Below are 16,210 nucleotides of genomic sequence, written 5' to 3'. Positions count from 1 at the left end.
CAGGACAACTGACCCAAGCTGGCCAAAGGGACATTCCAGAACATGTGACAAAAACAGAGGAATTGGTGGTGCTCCATCGCTGAAGGATGGGCAGTAGGTGGGAGCAATTACATTGTGCATCTTTTTTTTTTTTTTTTTTTTTTTTGTCCTATCAAACTATCAGCCTATGAGCTTTATTTTTTCTCCAATTCTCTCTCCCATCTCACTGCAGGAAGGAGTGAGCAAACACTTGTTTGGTGCTTACCTGCCTGCCTCAGCAGCCAGTCATGCAACGTAACACAAGGACAAAAACTTAGCACCACACAAACACAAACATCAACAGCTGCATCAGTCTTTTCTCCTCTGTCTGATCAGGATAAAGGTCTGCTAACAGAAACTATACAAAGCGTGAATCCCTCCAGTAGCTCACCTTGGACACTCGGGCTGCTCAGCTATTCAGGAACTGGCCCTAAATCGTTGGTCTCCTCACATGCTTGTAGAGGGACATATGAAACTCTGAAGACTACAGCCTCACTCTGCTTCCTCGTACTGACACTCTCTCCTTTTCACCTCCTCTCCTTATCTCCCTTGAAGATACAAAACTTCACTTCCATCCCTCCTCCTCCCTCCCCCCAGACACACACATTGAGACCCACACATGTGCACTATCAGTCTCCCAGCAGTTGACCTGGATCCTTACTCTCTCAGTCACTGATAGTGGGGCATGCAAGATTTTAAAGCTTGGAACCCCAATTTATTTTCTAGAACACAATATCAGCAATGGATGAGCCTTCTAATATTCACATAACAGATAGATTCTTCCTCTCAGTATTGTCATTGAATGTATACATTTGAATGTGTATATTTTGCAATACTAAGTGCCGCTGAAGTTGTGATGTAGAATAGTATTGCAACAAAATATCAAGTTGGGATAAAACACTCAAACTTCTTGAATGGAGTGACACAAACTTTATTCCTAATTTAAGAAGCTGACACCTCTGAGCAGTAAGGAGGTGTTTTAAAGCTAGGATAGAAATTACCCTGCATGTCCATGGGAAATCTGGCAGTGATTAAAACAAAGCTGAAAGAACAGGAGAGAACAGAGAACCATCAAGAAAGAGGATATTAGAAGCTTGGACTCTACTGCAGAAAAGAAAAACGTGGAATTTGTTGTTTTCCTGCTGATGAGATGGAGGAGATTATTCACTTATTCTTTATATGGCTTGCTACCAGCCTAAATGAAAACAAAACAGAATAAATAATTAAGCAAGAGCATGGTGAAACAATAGTCCAAATTTACAACTGCCTGTACTGTCATGTTTCCTGAGAGCATGCACAGAAATGAGCATGTCAAGTTTTGACGGGACCAGGCTCTTTTCACTGTCATTCAGGAATAGAATAAGGGACAGGGGGCAGAAACTAGAGCATAAGAAGTTCCATATAAATAAAAGGAAGAAGACTCACCTGGACACTTTCCTGTGCAACCTACTGTAGAGAATCTGCTTTAGGAGGGGCTGATATCTAGAGGTTGATTTCAACCCCTACAATTACGTGACACTGTGCTTCTGTGAAGTTGTAGCTCCTTCAGCCTTTCTTAGTAGCAAGAACATATCTTGCTACGAAAGTACCCATACAGATTATTTACTTGCATACTGAGTTAATAACTTTAAATAAATAAATAATAAATAAATAAATCACAAATGATTGCGACCCAGTAATGTACTTTCTCATGTAGGCTTCAAAAAGGAGGAAAAAAAGTCTTGAAAACAACTGGAGCTGTACTCATACTCGCTCTCAACTGTATTATGTCCCTTCTCAAACACAATTCCCAGTCTACAACTAAAGGAAGTTGGTGCTGAGGCTTCCACTACTCTTACCAGAAATATCTATCAGGAATTTGAAAAGATTACAGATAAAAAGTGTTTTATGTCTGTTACTAGCTGCCTAAAATTCTCCCATTTTCTTCTAGATTTATCCCATTCATTGTTTGTATCTTCTTCAAAACCCTGATTTTACTTTTGCTGCAGGCAAGTGTCCCTTCTCAGTGATTACAGAAAAGCATGATGTGTCTGGTATTTCCCTTCTTTGCTTTCTGTAGAAGTTGTGCTTACTACTTCTTATCTTTTTCCATATGTTTTCAGAAAGAATTTCTCTGCTGGGCAGCACTGATTTTGTTTGAGCTCTGGAAAAACTGTAACAGGAAACTTACTACTTGTGATTTTTTGTAAATTTTGTTTTGTCCACTAATTCTTGTACTAGTAAACAAGCTCAGCCTGAAAGTGACACATCAGTGTACCTTGACTTTCCACATCAGAGCGCACACCAAAATTGCATAGAGGAAGGCTTTGCCACACAGAATGAGGTAAGTGAGCTTCATAGAATTTCCATAATGCAAGTAGGACTCTGCAAAACAAATGCAATTTGCATATTAAATTATCACCATCAGAAGAGACTTGATACAATGTACCAGAAATACTTGAAATCTTTAACTAAGCAAAGGAATTACAGTCAAATGAATGGTTATGTTGATATCTGAGATAGCACAGAATGGGAAAGAATATTGTGATTCAAAGAATGACAGGAGAAAGCAATCCTAGAAAAGACACAGAATGGCTTTATGACAAGAAAATATGTTCTGGCTGGGAATGGTTAACCTCTGTGTTACCACACCTGATAAAAATGTAGGCTGGTCATGTAAATCCCCCTTAGGAAATTGATGTAAGTTGAATTACAAAATACATTTGTTTTCACTTGTTATTGTCAGTGGATGCTGTCATATCAGGTAAGTTTTACACAGCACAAAATAACATTTAGCCTACTAAAGGCTATTTAGCCTTTTATTTTAACGGCTTTCTGATCTTGCCTGACCAAACTGATGGTGTCCTATGATGGATGGAGCCATCATTGGACAGGGGAAGGGCGATGCATGCCATCTTCCTGGACTTCTGCAAAGTCTTCGACATGGTCCCTCACCACATCCTTCTCTCTAAATTGGAGAAATATGGATTTGAAAGATGGACTGTTCAATGGATTAAGAATTGGTTGACTGGTTGCAGCCAAAGGGTTGTGATCAATGGTTCCATCTTGGGGTGGAGGCCGGTCACCTCCAAGGTGTCCTCCAAGGGTTGGTCTTGGGACTTGTGCTCTTCAACATCTTCATCAATGACATAGATGATGGCATCAAGTGCACCCTCAGCAAATTTGTGGATGACACCAAGGTGACCAGTGCAGTCAATACAGTAGGGGGAAGGGAAGTCAACAAGAGGGACCTGGACAGGCTGGAGAATTGGGCCCATGAAAACCTATTGAGGTTCAAAAAGGCTCTTGTGAGGCCTGATTTGGAATAATGCGTCCAGGCCTGGGGCCCCCAGTGCAAGAAAGACATGGAAACTCTTGAAATGGATCCAGAGGAGGGCATCTATGATCAGAGGGCTGGAGCACCTCTCCTATGAAGAAAGGTTGAGGGAAATAGGATTGTTTAGCTTGAAGAAGAGAAGGCTCTGGGGAGACCTCATTGTGGCCTTCCAGTACTTGAAGGGAGTGTATGAACAGTAGGGGGAATGGCTGTTTACATGGGTGGATAGTGATAGAACAAGGGGGAATGGTTCTAAACTGAGGCAGGGGAGGTTTAGGTTAGATATTAGGAGGAAGTTTTTCACTCATAGAGTGGTGACACACTGGAACAGGTTGTCCAAGGAAGTTGTGGATGCCCCATCCCTGGAGGCATTCAAGGCCAGGCTGGATGCGGTGCTGGGCAGCCTGGTCTACTGTTTGGTGATCCCAGACATAGCAGGGGGGTTGAAACTAGGTGATCACTATGGTCCTTTTCAAGCCAGGCCATTCTATGACTCTATGATTTTCAATTTCGATGTCATAACCACTTGGCTAGCATGATTTTTTTTCTTTCATGGATGAACTTTCTGCCAGAAAAAAGATAAACATGTAGCTTTCCTATAGAAGGTGATGTTGAAGACAGGGGAGATAGAAAGGGCAAGTGGTGGCACGGAAAGGTTCCACATTTTCTTCCATTATTTCAAAAAGTAAATGTAGATAAGAATCGTACAGAATGTTGCTCCAACCTTTACTGGGTTTTTTTTTGCTCGTTTTTTTTGTTTGTTTTTAAATAATAGAGGTGTCACTCAGATCTGAAAGGATAAGTTAATCTTCTAGAAGAAAGAAATTTAATATATATCTCTCACCTCTTATATTTACCATCAGTAAAACTGAAATACAGACGTTTATTTGCCTATGCGAAGGTGAGAAATTACACATACCTTTAGTAAGCATACATCCTGAAAGACAAATAAAAACAGAATGTCACATCTTTCTTTGGTATGAGCAAACACGTATTTTTGATGTTTCTGTTTACAATATTTATTTTACTATACTGTGTATTTTTCATTTTACGTTAGTATATATTTTATATTTTACTATGTTCTTACACTAAGAAAATTTGAATAAACCTTTGAAAATCTCTCTCTCTATATAGATAATACTGTAGATACATGGTGCTATGAATATGAAGACATACAAATACCTATATAATTACAAATATATTTGTGTCATGAACAAACCACTGTATAGAAATAAATTATCCATATCCTCTTTTTTCCTCTTATTTCTAACTTGTACACTGTAATACTAGAATGTGATGGAAAGTATGACAATAACAGCAGGGTGGCAAAGTCTTCTACTGCAGCAAAAGAGGACAAGCCCAAATGCAGCAGCCATGGACACAGAAACAAAGGAAGAAAATTTGCTTACTTTTGGGAGGCTTCAGGTAGGCAGGGATCTCCAGTGAGATATCCTCACCTCCACTGTCAGCCCTTAAAATGAGGTCGTGGAAGGGGGTGGATCCTGGCTTTAATCCTTCTGGTCACTCAGGTGTACTGCATGCAACTGAGCAACCCTGGGTTGGCCCTGCCTTCCTACCAGGTGCTCAATCACCGTTTCAAGCCTTGACTTAGCATTTCCTATGTAACTATGTAAACCACAGCGATACTCTTATGTTTTTTACTCACCAGTATCACCATGGATGAATTTATGTATTGATTTCTGTTCACCGTGAAAAAATTCAGCAATACACTCAAAACGGTTCAGAGGGTTGAACCACTCTTGGGCTGAGATTCTCAGTCTGCTGGTCAATGCGTAAGTGCTCCCATTTGATGTGGAAATCTCATCTGTTCCCACTCCTTCTGTCCTCTTGTTGCCATTCACATTCCAGACTAAATTGAGGTGATCAGGGTAGAAACCGGAAGCCAGGCATACCAGAGTGGCCTTATTCTTCTGTTGAATCTCCTGCTTTGATGGTGAAAAGATGGCCACAGTCGGTGGTACGATTTCACTCTTCTTCCCTGAAACAGTAATGTAGAAAGTAGCATAGCTCAAAGGCTTCATTATTCTTCTGAGCAACCCTTTTTAACTATGAATTTTTTGGGCTGTGCAACTGGCCTTTTAATAAATTCCTAGTAGACAGATAATTATCTGTAATACAGATATGCACAAGTGCAAAAATCATTAGTTATACAGTAATATAAAAGCTCTATCAACAGAAACTCAGTACTATTTGCATTTCTCTTGTCTCTATTAGAACAGAACAGTTGATAAGAAAATGAGCAAACGTATTGGGAGAAAAGTATACAGTAGGCCTGTATTTGTGATGTTGTACTAGGAGACAAAATTCATAAGCATCTTCAGCTGACTGTGGCACATTCCTGAAGTTATAGTAGGACATGGTGGTTATTGTTATTTTCAAAATTTTACTTCTATGTGATACCTTACTTGTCGCTCAAGGTACGATACGATCTGAAAGGAAAGAATTATTCATTCTCACTGTCTGAATCACTTCAGGTACATAATCTAAAACTGAGTAGGACAACTTCATCTTTAGTTCTTAACTTACTATCCTATTTTAAGACCACGAAATATTGCTTTATTATTCAGGTTATGCTCAGAATAAGAAAACCTTGTGTAAGACTTTTGAAATAAAATGCATATACACTCACAAGAAAAAAACATTTCATGTCCTAGATGATCCATGTCCTTATATGTATACATCTACAGTCAAAAAGGAGAAAGGAGCTAAAAGGCTACGGTAAGATGTTACTTACTAAGCAGTAAACCTAAAAGCAACCTTTTAATATTTTTGCTATGTTTCATATGTATTTATCTAGAGGTCCTTTTTATTATTATTATTTTTTTAATTCTTATCTAGCATGACAAATCCACCGGGTCTGCAGAACACACATGGAAAGAGAAATCCATTAAGAGAATTATGTACTAAGACTTTGTACTTTTTCTATGTGATGGAATTATCTATTGTGGATGCTTTTCATAATCATTTCCTTTTTTCTAGAGTGGACACATCTAAATAAAAAGAGTTTTATGTCTTGCACAGATCTTGACTCCAAAAAGCCTCTGTATTTTCTTTCAACTGTTAGCCTTAATCATGATTGTCAGTGCTTACTCCACAAAGAGCCTTGAGCCTATACATATGAGCTCATACAGGCCTCAGAAGAGGTATAGTAATTTACAGTGATGTGTCTTCATAGTCAACTCACTAGAAAGTTTTGAACTCCTCTACTTCCATTCCAGCTAGCACAAATTAAGGTTGATTACTTTTACTTCCAGTACCTAGTTGTGTCTTTGTTGTTTATTTTAGCTCTTAATGTATCTCTAATATAACATCAGTGTGGTGGTCAATGAGTGAAGACATGGAAACAGATGAAGAAAAGAAAACACAAAGTAATAGTGAGGGAGGTTTAAAAACAAGCAAACAACAACAAAACAAAGAAGGAAAGCTGAGAAAAAGGCTTGCAGAGAGAATCAAAGTAAAAAGAATTAAAAAGAAAAAAACAACCAAACATAGCCAACGAATTAGCGTATTTAAAGTGGAATAAGGAGACTGATGCAAGCAAGAATAGAGGCAATCGTAAAACATGTTGTCAAAAGCCCATTCTGTTCTGATCATCCACGTTGGTCATATAAGGTCACTGTTGCAATGCTTAACCACTCTCATGCATAAATGCATGTAAGCCCTGCCTTATACTCTTCACTCATCCCAGAGAAAACGTATCACAGTTCTTCCATTCCATTTTCATCATACTAAGATCACTTTCATGATTTCTTGTTATCTTTAACCCATACTTTCATCTGAAAATAATCTATGTGTATACTATATATCATTAAGGGAAATTTTCAATTGACCTTTACATTAAGCACTTGGGCAAAATCACAGCAGCTTGTGCATAGCTTTGACTACGATGTCAACTCCAAATATAACTGCAGTTAAAAAACAAAGCTGAACCTCATCAGACTACAACCCACAAAGTCCTTGTGTTGCCCTTATCAGTCACTAAGTTCCTTAAAATGGGAATATTCAAAGGAACGTATTCTGGTGTGTATTTCTACAGTTTGCTATCGGAGCTTGCAGTGGCAGATGGAAAAAGTAGTTTTACTCTGGGATTCCAAAATGCTCAACTGATCAGATAAGCTGTGTTAAATTCTTTTCTGCAGCAGGAGAAGGCTGAAAAAGTAGATGGAGAAAAATAGAAGGAATACAGGAGAATAGGGCACTTTCTCTGCTCAGAAAAGCGAGAGAAAGAGAACACAGACTTTAAAAATCAGGAACAGTAAAAAAGAAAGATAAATGGAGCGACTGTCCCAGTGCAACTTCAAGCAGCCTGCTTGACATCTATGGTGAGAAAAGCAAATTACCAGAAATCTGCTCCTTCCCTGCCGTATTCAGCAGTCACAAGAGTATGAATAGTGAGCATGATCATACCTCCTAAATGTTGCTTTTGATTGATAAACAGTGAGACAGAAGAGCTCACAAAACATGCAGACCAGAGAGCGATCTGTTTTCTTGGACAACGGGAGCAGAGTTTTTTTTTCACTTCTCCCATCATGAAGCTTTCAGTCAGGGAAGACAGAGCAGCACAAGTCAAGGCTAAAAAGGATCTTAAAATTAGTGTCTGCAAACCCTATGCTTCCATATCCATCTTCCTTTTTTTTTTTTTTTTTTCCTAGTAACAATCTGTAAAGCATCTGTCCTGTCCTTGTGGATGGGGAAAAATTAACATTATTCTGCTGTTAGTTAAGAAGTTCTTTTATCCCTGAAAACGATATTACATATACTACAGAGATCTGACTTTTGACTTACCTAGTACTGTGAGTTTTGTCCCAGTGCCAAAGAACAATCTTTCATTAGTCACACTATTTTGCAGCTGCATTAAAACCTCTCTACTACTGTCCATTCTCTGAACAAAGCTTCTGCAGTAACCCTCCCTCATGTGGTAGACAATGAAACACAAAACACATGAATTTATGGTCTCCTAGGAAATACAGGAAAGGTCTGTAAAGGAACAGCAACTGCATGTCTGTCTAATCTGGTGAGACAAGTCCCAGAAATTCCTCTTCAGAGCTTTCTGATTCAGGCGCAGGTGAATCAATTTGTGCATCTTTCAAAAATTCTTTACAGGACACTTAAGAACATGCAGTATTAGAACATACTCCTCATAAAGAGAAGGCAGATTTATTTCCTTATTTTCAGCTGAAAGGACTCAATTCCTTATTTCCCCATCTCCTTTCTATGTCATGCATAGCCTTTTCTTGTAAAATAAGTGTTTTGGGTTTTTTTAGCATACGAGATAATTCATAGCGTCAACAGTCAATGATGGATCAGTGCATTGTTTTTCATCAGCACCTCAGATTCACACCGTATTTAAAAAAAATAATTAATTGATCACCTTCAATTGAGGGCCTCCATTTTTTCATATGGAGAAAGAATTTTATCACTTGAAAGTTTTTTTGCTCTGCAATGAAGGGCCTGTTATAAAAGCATCAGTTCTTCTAATCCCAGGAATAATAGTAATGAGAAGAAGAGAACACCATCACTGGCAACCCTGCCTGCAACAGGGGGGATGGAACTTGATGATCCTTAAGGTCGCTTCCAAGCCAAGTCATTCTACAATTCTATCATCTGTCAGTCTTAGAAACATGTTTGTTTTCTTCTGGATTTGGAAGGAGTCCAAATCCTGACCTATGACCCAGAAATAAATGTTCTCCAAGAGTTATTTTAATTTGAAAATAGTCTTAGGTGATATTAATCAGCTTTTTATCATCTATTCTGAAACAGTGTGACTCTTATTCCAAATTGACTTTCTAGCGCAATCCTGACAAACTTGCTATACAGAAAGAATCTTGCCATGCTGTGGAGAGCTGTTTTCTAGAACAACTGATTGTTAAACAGCTGCATAGAGGTGTTAGTATTGCCTGTGATAAAGCTGAGAAACTTTTTGCTTCTGTTTTGTTAGCTAAAAACTAGTAGGTATATGTCTCTCCCAGTTATCTGATTTAACATGTGTTAGTTTACCCCCATAAGATCTAAAGTACTTTGTTTTCAGAGTCTTGATTTTCTTCTTGAGACCTCTCCTAAATGTAACTGTAACTCAGGTAGCCTTTCAGTGTTACCTCCACAATAACCTGGAAGCACAGTTACACTTTTCAAGAGCAGTGATTTTTGCAGATGTTGGTTTATAAAGAATATTGATGACATGCATATATTTTTCAACCCGTTCTCAACCTAATTTGTTTGACAGACTGCTCTTTATTACTGAAAATGTTTTCTTTCAGTTATTCAAAGTGAAAAGTGTGTCCTTACCTAGAATAGAACTTAACCTAGTCTCCAAAATAGACTGGGCAGCTAGTACATCAGTAAAACATCAGTTTAATAAAGAAGAAGAGAATGCTAAAGTGAAATAATCTGATGAGAATACCCAGGATTTTAAGTGATTTGAAAGAAAAAAGAAAATCTTCTTACCGATCACTGTAAGTTTCGTGCCACCACCAAAAATCATGTTACTGTCACTATGACATACTTTCGTATCATAAGTTAAGAGAAAAAGTGCACTGCAAGTGAGTTTAGTAAGCAGAGGCTTAAACAACGTTTGCCATATCTGGAAACTTAATCTCTATCTAAATGACCACGGCAGAGCAATAGCTTGAAATCTCATTGTAACATCTGTAGCATTTATAAGAGCATTTTTTCAGAGTTCACTTGTATTTTTGTCTATATTTCGTTCTTAGAGAGAGGTTCTGAAAAAACTATTCGCCATGTTCTCCTCACTGGTATCATGTGCTATTCTCATTTTGTAGACATAAACTGTATAGAGTTTTCAAAGTGGTGTAAAGGGGGTCAATGTCTAGAAATATAATCACTCCATAAATACAGCTTCCATATTGTCAGGCTTATACTCTAAACATTGAGAATGTTTTATTTCTTCAACTTGTGAAATTTAATAATCAAGTTGTTTTGTGGTGGTCACAGTCGCACACCTTTTCATTTAGTTGCTTCTCCTTTGTGATGGCGAATTAAGGCAAAACCATTTTTTTTCCTCTTCAGCCACCTGAGAGTCTTGCAGGATTCCATTCAATTTTCTGATAGGTTGAAAGTAATTCACACAAGAACCGTCCAGAAGAATCACTTGGCTGGTCTCAGACAAATCCTTTATCATCACTAGGAAAAATTGCAATGAGATATCATGGAGAAGGATTTAAGAAAAACACTGCCTTGACAGGCATGAGTCATTCTGTGAATGCTGGAGACTTACTTGCAAAAGAAAACCCTAACAACCTTTTTCTATATTGCTTCTGAAAGATAAATGCTACATTTCAGATTCTTCTGTCACATTAATAAAAAGCCATTTTGAGGGTAGCAGCAAACATTACTGCACCAGAAAGAAATCGTTTGCTTCACATACTGTGGTAGATTTAGATGCATCTGCAGTCAGTCTGATGCGCTGAAAATTATTTCAAGGTCATCAGAATCCACTGGCTCGCTTTCCAGACAGGATCGGCTTGCAGCTCTCAGACAATGAAGGTTTGTTCAAACATACTGTGTCTGTCAAGAGAAACCAAGACAGAACATGTCCACCGTGCTGTAGAATGCTCTCCAGTTGTCTTTGCACTCTCTCCCATGTGACTTATGCAACTACAGGTTTTTGTAAAGACCTTCTGGGAAATGCATCATTGTGGATCCCCCTGTCCCCACAACGGTACAGTCTCGTACAAAAACAATTCCACCTGTGTCTCCACTCTCATTTTGTCATCCAGTCACCATAAAAATTTTCTGTGGAAACCACAGGCCACTTCCTTCCTCTGCACTGCTCTGTCTGTGATAGTCCAAATATCTCCTGCTGTACACATTACCCATTAAAACATCATGGCAACAGTTCTTCCTTTAGACAAAAATGATTCTTTGTTACGATTACCTAGCTTTATTTGCACTTATTTTTCACTATGTAATTTCACAGCAATAGTCATGGTGCTTTCGTCCCCACTCTTCTGCTTCAGGATGGTAACAGAACTTAAGCCTTCTGTAATTGTTTTACATTGAAAGTGATTTGCTTACTACAGACTGGCGTTTCTCTTTATAGCCTTGCCAGACTGTGGATAGCTTCTTCCATCGCTATTGTACTTGCCATTTGCTCTGAAAGGGATGGAAGTAGGATGCTGGGCAATTAGCTTGTGTTCTCTGTCTGCCTGTTGCAGGAAGCAGAAATACAGTCTTCTGCAGGTTGCTTATGACTGAGGAAAAAGCATAATCTATTAGCAAGAGCTTGCCTTCATTTTGGAGACCAAAAGGGGAGGGGACTGCCAGTGACAGGTTATAAGGTACTTTCATATTTCTTTCTTAAACATAACTAAATGAAGACACAAAACTGCATTTTTTCCCCCATACCCAGCTAGCCCAGGTATGATGAAAGATCTGTGTGAGACTGTGCAGACTGGCAGATACTGAGGCAATACATTGAAAGAAAGGTGCACGCAATATTTAGATGTGGGGTATGTTCAGCCCATCCAGACCTTGTCTTCTCAGAGGAACTATCCAGGTATGGTAGCATGAATAAGCACCTGCAGTTCGTGTTGCTGCGTAATGGCTTCACTTGAAACTATTTTGATAACCAGTCAGCAGAAGATACACTCCTTTGAAATAAGGTGATTATCCTGGGAAAAAGTCACAGATTGCTTTCTTTTAATTTATCCTGCTCAGCTAGGAAGAGCTGTTATAGCCCCAGGGAAGATGGAACATTTAGGATCAACACAGAAATCTACAAAAGGTTATTTCAAATACTGGACAGGCAATAGGTGTCTCTGCAATACCCTCTTTTCTACAGCAGCAAGACAGTATGCTTAACTCACTGATTTTAAAAATAATTGAGAACATTTTTTTTTTTAATTTAGATTGAATTATTTTAAAAAATACACTTAGGGTTTTTTCTTTTTATGTCCAAATTACAACACTAAAGGGATGTTACTTGCCTTCATTGAGTCAAAACTTTCTCTTACATCAGTAGCATTTGTTCCAAGTCTAAAACCTTCCTACTTAAATCCCTTTATGGATCTTACTGTCAGTAGCACACTCTCTTAAATATGATGTCTTTTGTGTAAAAGCATGCAAACCACTTCCTCTGTATTAATTTTAAGGAGAAATTCTATGTGATGCTAATATCACACAGATGAGCACTATCACATAGATGGGCACTTTCACATGGTAATATCCAAGAAGTGCCAGCAGACAGCAGTCTTGTCCCATTTTAGAGTTCATATATAGTCCATCTAGGCATTTTAGGCTATAATTTAAATGTAAAATGATAGTGAGAGAGCGAAGGAAAGGTCATCCCTTCTTTTTAGTTTTCATGTGTCTGATAGAAAGCTTCATGGGCCAAGATGTGTAAAGCTTCAGCCAAGAGGCAAAGGTGAGAGTTTGTGAACAAGAGATGTTTAGGGCCATGTTTTCTAACAATAGTATCACATTAATGCAGAAATTTCTACAGAAAACTAATGATCCATTGATTATATCAGTCTTGGATTCATTTCTAGCTTACATAAAAAGCAAGATACAGAGAAACCAGGTTTTTAGTCCAAATTTAGAATCCTGTGTCAGCATTTCCCAAAGGCCCTGGGAGCTTAAGAGAGGACATCTGCTTTTCCAGAGTTGTTTCTGCTTGCAGGAAGCACACTGATCCTCTCCTAATGGTATTCTGTCCCCTTGCACTCCACCTTAAGACCTTCTTCCCCTCAGGCTCTAACCCTGACCTTACCAATTTCTTGGGTTATAACTGTTACTAGCATCTTACTATCAATAAGTTCTTCTTCATCCACCTTTTTTCTATTGTTATATACATTCCAGCCTCGTTTGAATAAGGCTATACACTATCTCCTTGATTCAGTATGCCAACCAAAATATGGACTCTGGGAGTCCCCACAGTAGCATATAGATTATATAGATATAGTACCTTAATACCAGTAATAGCCTGACAGTATGTATTTAAAACAGATACGATTTACATGTAGGCATTCCAACCTGTGATCAATGTCATTAATTTAACAGGTAGCTGACATGGAAATTCACCTGATTGTGGAACTGGAGAGTATTCCTGAAAATACTCATCTGCAGTCTTCACGATTCCCCTGGTCTGTTGAGATTCCAAAGAGCTTGTCCCATCTGGGGGTGCCAAACCCTTGGTTACCCCAAACAGTTAACAAGAAAATTCTCCAAATCAGATGATAGTTCACAAAGCTGACACTGGTTTATTACAGTGCTGGGTGCTTGGGGGTCTTTCTAGAAACCATGCACACCCCAGAGCTACATCCCTTCAAAATAGTAATTGTATTGTCCATCATAGAACTTCTGCTTTATAGAAACATAAGGTAACATTTAAATCACATTAGCATTTTTCAGTGAAGAATGCACTAAAAACAGTAGATATAGAATGTGTGTTTATATGCAAGTTTTGTTTGTTTGTTCTTAAAAAAGGGGCAGAAGTTATACAAAAACAAATTTATTTGTGAATGGATTGGCTCCCTTGCTCCTTTGTCTTCCTTACACAGACATAGGTCTGTGTAAAGAGAGGCTGAAGTAGAATGTTCTGTGTTCATGTTTATGGAGTTCTCATAGGAAGAATTTCACAGTGAGAGTCTGGAGAAGTGTAAGTCTTGTGGAAGGTGACTCTTATTTCCCTGGGGCAACACAAGGCTGAGTCTAGATGATGGTGATCTCTGAAATAGTTACCTTTCCTCAGTGCTGACATGCAGGAATTGGAGCAGCTGTTCTGGATATTGCAGAGCTTACTTCAAAAATATGTGCATTTATATGCTCCTATAGCTATGTGCACATATATATTTATGAATGTATGGACATGTAGTAACATAGTCTTTCTTCAGAGGTGGTATAAGCAACATTCCCTAGAGGCATTCAAGGCAAGGCTAGATGTGGCTCTGAGCAGCCTGGTGTAGTGGTTGGCACCCAGCATGTGGCATGGGGGTTAAAACTAGACGGTCATTATGATCCTTTCCAACCCAGGCCATTCTATGATTCTACGATCATATGTGTTTAACATATGAATACTTATACAATTTTCACAAAGTTCCCACCTTTTCCATACATAGTAAATCTAACACTGCATCTGCACCTGTTATTCAAGGAGTCTTTCAGTTGGCTCACAGATGGAACTTATATTGGAACCTGCTTGTCTTGTAGATATCTCTTAGACAATTCTTTGTCTCTTAGATTGCTCTTTAGTGCCTCCCACAGTGTCTATACAAAAGGACTTATTCTTATCTGTCTGGAGCATCAAGGAATCTATTATTTGAATACTGAATTGCTTAAGTCTTTTGGTACCATCACTATCTGTTCCAGGGCAGCAAAATGTAGTAGAATATTGGCAGGAAGGCTCCACCTTTACTGACCAACATCTGGTGTTTGAGGGCCAACCTGATAAAATAGGAGACACTGTTTTCGGAGCAGTCCTCATACATAGAATCGTAGAATCATTAAGGTTGGAAAAGACCATTTTCATTTTAGTTTGCATACATCTGTAACAATATTGTTAAGCTTGCTAGTGTTCATTGATAGACAGCCCTGCAGTTGGTTTAGATAACTGGAAGAGCTGTATCTTAGTACCACGTAAATAAGTTCTGTTCAATCTTTGTACCAAGAAAATAAGGATTGTTCTCTTAATCTTTGTACCAAGTAAATAACGAGACATCTGTTAAGTTTTTGTACCAAGTAGACAAGGAAGTTCTGCTTGGAGTCAGTTACTGAATGTGTAAATAACTCTGGGAAAAACTCTGCGTACATAATATACCTCTGGGAAAACCTCTGCATACGTAACACAAGTAATGTATGTAAGTTGAAGATCTTTTGTGCAAAGTATGTATGATAGGAGCTCAACCTCCGTGCATCCGGTATTGAAAATAAATACCTGCTTTCTAACACACCAACTTCATGATGAGAATTTCATGGTACACTGATAGATGGTATTACTCTGTATGTCCACCATGCATGTGTAACACAACTGTGTCTATGCACTTGTAGACCATGGTAAAGATTGTACTCACGCCATTTTAAGCCAATTTTTAGCATATCACTTCTATTTAGCTATATTTCATCATCTTTTGTTCAGTCATAGAATCATAGAATGATTTAGTTCTTCAAGTTTGTAAGGAACATAGAAGGTCATGTAGTCCAAATCCCTGTCGATGAATAGGGACATCCACAGGTAGATCAGGTTGCACAGAGTCTGGCCCAGCCTGGCCATAAATGGTTCCACGCGTGGGGTTCCCACCATACTTCTAATCAATTTGTGCCAGTGCCTCACTACTCCCATTGTAAAAAACTCCCTTTATAACCAATGTAAATTCACCCTCATTACGTATGAAGTCCTCTCACAACTTTGGGTAGTCCTACTTCTATTGAGTTCTTGAGGTAAGGACAATCATTTCAGGCACAGTGAATAGCAGTATTTGACTCACTGATGATATTCACAGCATCATGAGAGTGTATATACAAGCCAGCCTCCAAAGTAATTATGACATAAACATAGAGATATTTCTATTAACAGTACTAGCAAGCATGGAACTATTCTCGTAACCGTAACGGGTGAGATTCACAGTTTCTCCAGTTCTCTTGAGGGCATCTTCAGGCCAGAAGGAATATCACTATACTGATTGATGGTGTATACAACAACCTAGAGTCCGGGCTCCATTCCCTGACTTTGCCCTTGTTTTCTCTCTGCTCTTCTCCTGCCCCTCTCCAATCAGTCTCATGTTTTACAGAGACTCTGCCTCTCCGTCAGGCAGGGTGAGGATTTTGTGTAAGTGCTTAATGCTCTTGCTGCATTGTGTGATCACTCATAGCACAGAAGTAAGTGGCAGCATCCTTGGATGT

At 38.7% G+C, this 16,210-nt stretch overlaps 1 gene segment (V, D, J or C); it reads right to left on the bottom strand.

Moving 5' to 3' along the window:
• Window positions 1–933: 933 nt before the first annotated feature.
• On the bottom strand, window positions 934–10,276 carry LOC122168111. The segment is given in 5 exon segments: window positions 934–1,213; window positions 2,276–2,382; window positions 4,254–4,271; window positions 5,001–5,333; window positions 9,800–10,276. Coding segments are annotated over 5 exon segments (522 nt in total).
• Between the last annotated feature and the right edge of the window lie 5,934 nt (window positions 10,277–16,210).

Source organism: Centrocercus urophasianus, unplaced genomic scaffold (genome assembly GCF_019232065.1).
Source record: "Centrocercus urophasianus isolate 14NV4802_14NV808 unplaced genomic scaffold, USGS_Curo_1.0 seq_407, whole genome shotgun sequence".
NCBI lineage: Eukaryota > Metazoa > Chordata > Aves > Galliformes > Phasianidae > Centrocercus > Centrocercus urophasianus.
This window is presented reverse-complemented; position numbering and strand designations above follow the sequence as displayed.